Below are 8,098 nucleotides of genomic sequence, written 5' to 3'. Positions count from 1 at the left end.
TTACAGTTGACATATAAGATGTGACAGGGCAGTGTCCTGATTTTATGGCAGGACATGTATCATGTCCTGCTGATCAACTGGCCACCTTCATAAGCATCCTCATCCAATCATGCTAATGGTAAAAGGCTAATAGCTTTATAGTCTAACGATACCTGGGTTCACTGTTTAGAATGACCGAGGTTGGGGGACAGCATCCTGTGGACAGTCTCCATAATGGGTACAGAACAACAACAGACTGAGAACTTCCCAGAATCATGCAGACTTATCTAGTTGCTTCGGCATCCATGAAGGGGTTAACAGCCCCCCACACACTAATAATCACGTATGCCTTCAACAAAATCACACTGCTCCCTGTAGAGCACACAGACTCAGCAAGTGCTCCAGTGTTTAATTATTGCTAAAGTCATTTGGGGTTTTTGACACAGATTCTATTTTAGTAAGATAAACTCAGCATAACCCAGTATTGCCAAAACCGAATTCCTAAGGTAGATGACTAAAATAAACCAGCAATAAACATTGGCTGTTGGAATGGGAATCATATCTCTGTAATGTAGACACAGCATAATGACTCATTTTAAGTAACAGTCTCTCCCAGGGATTACTGGGATGAGGGATCAGAGAAAAAAAAGTCCATCTCTATTAGGCTGTAGGACTGAAGAGGATTATTAACCAACCAGACAAGGATTCTGTTAGGTCTACTTTGCAAAAAGAGATACACACACAACACAGCCCCTGGAGTCCAAAAGGAGATCCACTTGGACAGGCTGCTTTGAGACACAAGTAAGGCTTTGGGAGAAACCATCGTTGGGGCTGAGGTTGCTCGCTCTAGGAATAGTTTTCTCATCCTTTTGAAGATGCAGTGTGTCCCCAGTCCACCTCCTTCATCTTATATGACAACAGTTACCTTGTCCCCATTGGGTGCTTCCATGTTCCTCTGTTGCTTGGAATTAGTGAGTGCATTTGGACCACCTTTCCTTTCTAGGTTCGAATTTTGAGTTTTTGGTCCACTAGGTTGAGATTTACAACTTCTCTGGTGTACAGGTAGGCGGTCTACAGCAAAGGTCCGGCCACAATTTGGGCAAGGCACAAGCGTGGCTTGACTCACCCCCTCTTGTCTGGGCTGTCCAGTTGGAAGGGGTTGAGGCTTCTGGGGCAGTGGCCGACGCAGCTCTCTAGGAAGCCGATCATTCTCAATTTTCCACTTCTCCAAGCATTTGGGCTCGTGGATAGGAAGGGACAGTGTGCCAAATTCCCTACCACAAATGTAACAGATGAGAGTCCTTGGTCGGGCTGGGATGCCACTAGAAGCTTTCTTGAGACCAGTAGGAACATTAGGACTATCCATGTTTGGTGTGCCAGGATTCTCACCCTTTGGCTTGCAACTTCTCTGGTGAACCAGGAGACGATCTGGCAAAAATGTGCGGCCGCAGTTTTCACAGGGGAGCAGCTGAGCCTGCGCACTCTGAAATGCCTCCTCGTTGGCTGCCTGAAGGTTGTATGAGTCGCTGCCACCGATGGGCTGTGGTTTGGAGGGTTCTGGCCTCCTCAGGTGCTTGGGTAGTTTGCTGTTCTCAATGCGCCACTTCTCCAAGCACTGGGGCTCATGAATAGCAAGTGACTGGGACCCAAATTCTCGTCCACAAATGTAGCATATCCGGAACCCTGGCCTGCGGGATGGGATCACAGGGGGTCTAGGCAGGCTTTCTGACATAATTCGACTGGAGCCTTTTGATAGAATCGCTGTTCCTGGTCTCCTTTTCTGAGTGTTGGCCTTTATGTTTTTGGTTAGACCGCCACACTGTGTTTCCTGCAGAAGGGTAGAATGGGAGTCACTCGGCAGGATAGCCTGCTGGATAAGGAAGGTGGGCTCTTTGGAACAGTGGATAGTTCCTTGTGATTGGCTGGAAATCCTTTCATTTCCTCTTTCCATGAACAGAGGAGGAAGCTTTCTCTAGTGCTTGCTTGAGTTTCAGGCCACACCGGTTCTCAGCTGCTGCTAAGACTGAAGGTTAGTGACGCTAACTTGTCCTGGGCTTCCACATGTTGCCAGTTGATCAGTGACTCAGAGCTTCGTTGGAGGGCAGGAGTCTGGAATGTGGGAAAGTCCCCATGAAGCCTTCGATATCTATCTCCAAGATCTGTAAGGAGCAGGAGATATAAATCAAGAAGTTACTATACACAGAGACAGACAGACAGACAGACAGACAGACACACACACACACACACACACACACACACTCACACACATCCCTTAGATCAGAAACTGATAAAAGACAGCATTTTTTTAATTGGCCATGTGCTCTGTTTGGCTAGTTTAGTAACCACCAGTACATTCGAGATAGTCAAGAAATATGAACACAAATGTGAATAGTTTGTTTACAAATTGCAGTGCACTGAAATTACTAGAGCAGAATTAGTCACAAAGAAGGCTGAGGATGACATCACATACACACAGATGACACAAAGTAACAGTCTGACTCCAGGAAGAGCACTGTTCACAGAAGAGAAAAACGAAGCTTCTATTCACAAAAGGGAAAATCCAAAAACAAAACTAAAGGGATCGATAGACCCTGTAGAAAACCTTGGTGATCCCACAAGCCCCTCCTTCAGAGATTCTTAACCCTTCAGTGACATAGACTCCTTTGATAATTTTGAAAACATCAGGCTCCATGGGATGGTTAAAAAAATTTAACATTATTTAAAGATGAAACAAATTTTGTTGAAAAAATGTGTCAAGTATTTGAGGCGACAAATTAGGAAACGTATTAGTGTGAGAGACTGCTTGAATATTCACGCATTGAAGAGCCCGGATGAGAGATCTGTGCATCTTCCTTGGGACTGCAACGCTCAGGCGTTGCTTGATGCTTTCTCATCATATTTATGTTGTTTTATACATGTATGTTTGCCAACCAGTTTTGGTAAAGAAAGAAAGAAAGAGTAGGGTAGGGTAGCTGTTTTTCTCAAACAAACTAGAAGAAAAGGCTAATAGGACAATGAGATCTCATTATGGGCAGAAACATAAGATGTTTTTATCTTGGGAGAAATCCTGAGTAAATGTGATTGTGGGTTAACAAGCTAATTCTATCAGAAATCTTGGGTCCTTGTAAATGTTCTGGGTCACTAGGTCAGGGTTGGAGTCCGAAAGCATCCGTTTAGGTTGCAGGGACTGCACCAGATCTGAGGTTCAGCACACATCAGCAAACATGAGCCTAGACTGGTAATATGAAAACCTCAGGTGTAAGGTTTATAAGGGACAAAAAGAACTGTGAGATCTGAGCCCAGTTCCTGCATTTTTGGTGCCAAGAAAAGCCCAAACCTTTGTAGTTTAGAGATCAACTCAGGTCTGGCATGGAGAAGGAAGTGATTCTTCATCCTGACAGCTCCTAAGGCAGTGATGCTAACACGTGGCAACCAAAGAATGTGTTGGCACAAACAGAGTGGCCTGCACAGAAAATGAAGCTCAGAGAAATGCATCACTTTCTCAGTCCCATTCGAAAAGACAGTAGGCTCAGGAAAACATGGGGCACAGGGTAAAGGGGCTAGGGAACACACGGGGCACAGGGTAAAGGGGCTCGGGAACACCCGGGGCACAGGGTAAAGGGGCTCGGGAACACCCGGGGCACAGGGTAAAGGGGCTCGGGAACACACGGGGCACAGGGTAAAGGGGCTAGGGAACACCCAGGGCACAGGGTGAAGGGGCTCAGGAACACACGGGGCACAGGGTAAAGGGGCTAGGGAACACACGGGGCACAGGGCAAAGGGGCTCGGGAACACACGGGGCACATTTATCAGCACTGAGTAAAAGATATTCAGAGCCAGTACTATTCTGACCTAGTTATCCTTTCTCCCTGAAACCAGGAAGTTACAGATACTGAAAGTAGTGAAAGAGATTAGAAAACTCAATATAATAAAATAGAGTCCCATGCCTAAAACTGCGTCTCCATGTGTCACAGAGCCAGTCCTCAGTGTAATACTGAGAAACTCTGTGACCTTAACCAACAACTCCTCCACCTCCCTTCTCATGAGGTAGGAGATTAATATTTAGTGAAGGACAACTGTGGGCCCAACAGTGCTCTCATTTTCTTCTATATAATTCAGTTAACTCTGAGACAGTAATGAGGCAGATGTTATTACTCAATTTTATAGACAAACCGCCACTCAGAAAAGACAAGCAAGTTGCCCAAGACAATTTCTAAATGACCGAACAGGGAGTTCAATTCCTGTTCTCGCTGGCTCCAGGGTACAGCTCTTTCCATTATCCATCCAACCTGAAGTCGACGGAGCTTCTCTCCGTTAGTTTCCGTCCCGTCCCTGTTTTAATGCACTATTCATATGCCTCCTGGGCAGGCGCCTAAGTTCTCTCCAGTCTCTATGCTTGCAAAGGGAAGTGGGAGGAGGTTAAAGATGGAAAAAACAGAACAGGGAGAGAAGTGCTCCCAAAGACAAGGATGTTCTGTGTGAGACAGGGTCATTTCATTCTGCAGAAAATATGGTTTGCTTTAAGTTTCTTCTGGGTAAAGTACGATGTATCCTTTCTCTGAACCTACCAGCCTCTTCAGGGTCATCTATGCAATGGGCAAAGGAGAGATAGGGTATGGGGGAAGGACCGGTAGGGTGTGGGGGAGTGGGAGGGGAGGATGTGAGGGAGGGGCAGGGTGTGGGGTAGAGGCATGTGAGAAAATGACGGATTTAGTTGTCTTTACAATTAGACACAAGATGATGGTGACACTATACAGTGAGGCCAAGTGATGTTCCACCTGCAGCTGTCCCACACTGTCCTTACTGCAGGAGAATGCATGCTCACTCTGAAGACCGTCTCTGCAGCAAGCACAATGAAGATTCTTAAAGGTTCCCACTTTAAGCAACAGCTTTGTCCTGCTCCTGCAGACATTTCTTATAGCAAGTGAAGGTATGAAAGTGAAAATGAGGAGGTACCTGGAAGCCAGTGAACTTTGGGGAAGACGAGGAGTGGCATATAATGTCCCTGCTGCTGACTATGCCAAGGCAGTGTGCCAGGGTTAGGGTTGTTGGTTGTTTACACTGTAAGCTGGTTATAAATAAAGCAAAAATGCTAGAAACACTCAATACATAGATTTAATTCATGTAAAGAAACCAGCCTGTCATCCAGACACATCACAAAACAACATTGCTAGTACAGAAAGAGAAGCACTTTGAAAAGCCAACCAGCCAGCCTTACCCCAGGCATTTGTAGAGATGGGCCTCAATTAGGCATTTAACCATATTTGCTCACTGAACATTTCAGGAATGCTCCAGAGGGTTCATATTTTTATCAAGATCATGCCCCTTCCCATTCCCTTTAGGGTTCATGAGAAGGGAGAAGCCAACACAAATTTGAACGCCGTAGTTGTGAGACTCCAGAGCCTGTTTTGGCTTTAGTCGGTGTTCTTTAAAAGGAAAACCATGAGATGCAAACAAAAGTGTGACCAAGTCTTTTAAAACTTCTTTAATTCTTTAAAATAAATATAATGAACACATGAGATGGCCTCTTCCTATACGTATAGAACCAAAATTCTCCGAATGGGATAAAAATATAAGAAAAGGTTGAAGCTCATCCCGAATGGGCACATTCAAAGGCTTAGAAGGTTTGATTCTTCTGTCCTTTATGCTGTTTGCCAGCCTCCATTCTCATTAGAGTCGTGTGTGAGTACAGTTACCTAATGTACTCTCTGGTCTTCCTTACCTGTGAAATTTTGCCTTTTACAAGAAATAAATATAGTAACTTATAGGGAGGCTATGGCAGGCAATATCCCTCCCAGAGTCTAGTGGACATAGCTCATTATTTACCAAAACCCATACTATTCAACTCCCCTGGTTAATACAGCCCTAATTTTTAGCTGGGCAGGTTTTCCAGCTAAAAGTCTATGAGTTCTTTTGTAGTTAGTGAACATATTGATGGGACTTGAGAAAGGTTTTTTTTTTCTTTTGAGACAAGGCCTTAGCATGTATCCCAGACTTGCCTCCACTTGCCAAGTGCTAGGATTATAGACCCTGATGCTTAGAACATACATATAATGCCTGGAACTTAAGCAGCCATCTTGGAATAGTTTAAACCCATGTAATACTTGATGTGACCCAGCATAGGCTTGAATGAACTTGAGTCTCCATTAAGTGTAAAACCTATTACATGAACCCAAGTACCGTTTTAAAAACATGTCTTATTTACATTAGACAAATGTGTATTTGTATATTTTAGGAGTTTTTTACTCATGAAAATCTAATAGCAATTGAAGTTTTTTATATAATTTAATAATGGTCATTGCTAGAGCACAAAATCAATTCTTACTGTATAAATGACTATTTCATTGTATAAAACATTGGGGGAAACCTACAGACCTCCCCATGAACATCATCTGCCATCAGTAGGTACTTCCTCCTGAATGATCTGATTCTTGTCTCTTCAGGTCCCTCTTCTGGATATCTATGTTGTTATAATTCAGGATGTTCCCTATCACCTTCCAGTCTTGGAAGTGTAACCTCTCTCATGCTGTTCATTTTTACTGCTAGTTATGTAGGTAACAGCTTTGCTCCTAGTCAATAGCACTTTAAATTCCACTGTTCAAACAATGTGTATAGTTTATTTCTTGATGGATGCAGACAGATGCAGAATAAACAATTTTCAAAAATCTGTTCTATTTGAGTGACACATTACTTTGCTGCTGCAGTAAGTACAAATTCAAAGGAACTCTTTTATAACATGATAGAAATTCAGGTGCTTGCCTCAACAATAAAACTTCCACTGAAAACATGGTTGTGTGGCTTTAACAAAACGGTATTATGAGCTACAAAATGCCACTTCTGAACTTGTTACTAATTGAATTAAATTATGAAGGGAAAGTTGTCATTTTAAGCCAAGCTATAGTTTCTTGAGTTTTTGTATGACTCTCTTTCCTTACTGACAATCCAGTCTTTCTCTAATTCTATGGAGAGAAATCAGCCCATCCCACTCAGAGGCCAAGGATTACCAGAAGAACTGATGGAAGCTGGGTGGCTCACACTCTTCTAGAAAGAACTAGGGGAATGGATGTCTGTGGTCCTCAGTAAATCTGAGGTAAACTGAGAAAAGGTCCTATGAGAACAGCTGGGACCTGGAGGTTGTATGGCTTGAAAGCTACAAGAATGATATTGGAGACATAAGGAATGCTTTAAAGAGAGCCACATAGCCAGAGGCGTGGCTTTGAGGGAATGGGAGCATTTTTAATCTGGACCATAATTGCTAATTTGAAAAAAAAAATCCCCTTCCTCATTTTTCTTCACTATGAAAGACACTGAACCCCAAAGTTCTTTTATTCTCTCTAATTGGCATGTATGGACACAGTAGCCTGTGGTATTAGAAAGTAGAGAAATGGACATTTTATGCTTCTAAGTAGAGCCTCCTGCACGGGCACTTTATGTTGTTAAGACTCATAATATCACCCTGTGTAAGCTAGCATTAGACCCAACCTGTACTTTTCACTCTATATTGAGTATCCAAATCACAGGGTGTAAAATCACAAGTGCTGCACAGGTATGGACACAGAACTGTCACACTGATATGTGGTGAGGTAGAAAAGTAACTATGGAAACCACCAATATGATCATGCAAGAGCCCTGTAATATGTAGAAGAAAGACAAAGCATGATGAGAGAAAAGAGAAGAAAAGGGAGGGTTCAGGAGAATAAGAACTGTTCACAGGAGTATCACTGTCCTACTTTGCTTTCTATTTTTGTGATATAATACTGACCCAAAGCCCTTGGAGAGGAAAGACTTTACTAGGATTACAAGTTACAGGCTATCACCATCAAGGAAAGTAAAAGCAGGAACTCAAGGCAGGAAGCTGGAAGCAGGAAGGTGGAGGCAGGAACTGAAATAAACTCTCAGATAAAAAGCTGCTTTGGGCTTTCTCCCCATGGCTTGCTCAGCTTGTTATACAACCCAAGACCACATGCCCAGGGATGGCCCCTCCCCACAGTAGGCTGGGCCAGTCCATGTCCATCACGCATCAAGAAAATGTTTCACAGGACAATCTGATTAGAGGCATTTTCTAAACTGAGGTTTCCTTTTTCCAGATGACTATAGCTTGTGTCAAATCGACAATAAC

General features: G+C 43.4%; 1 protein-coding gene across 1 annotated transcript; it reads right to left on the bottom strand.

The window, feature by feature from the left end:
* Positions 1–886: 886 nt before the first annotated feature.
* LOC114616599 (zinc finger protein 474) lies at positions 887–1,930 on the bottom strand. Its single transcript, XM_028762028.1, has one exon. The coding sequence runs from the start codon at positions 1,928–1,930 to the stop codon at positions 887–889; it is 1,044 nt and encodes a 347-aa protein (XP_028617861.1).
* Between the last annotated feature and the right edge of the window lie 6,168 nt (positions 1,931–8,098).

Source organism: Grammomys surdaster, unplaced genomic scaffold (assembly GCF_004785775.1).
Source record: "Grammomys surdaster isolate TR1022 unplaced genomic scaffold, NIH_TR_1.0 332640, whole genome shotgun sequence".
Lineage (NCBI taxonomy): Eukaryota > Metazoa > Chordata > Mammalia > Rodentia > Muridae > Grammomys > Grammomys surdaster.
Note: the sequence above shows the minus strand (reverse complement) of the source record. Positions and strands in the feature narration are given on the sequence as shown.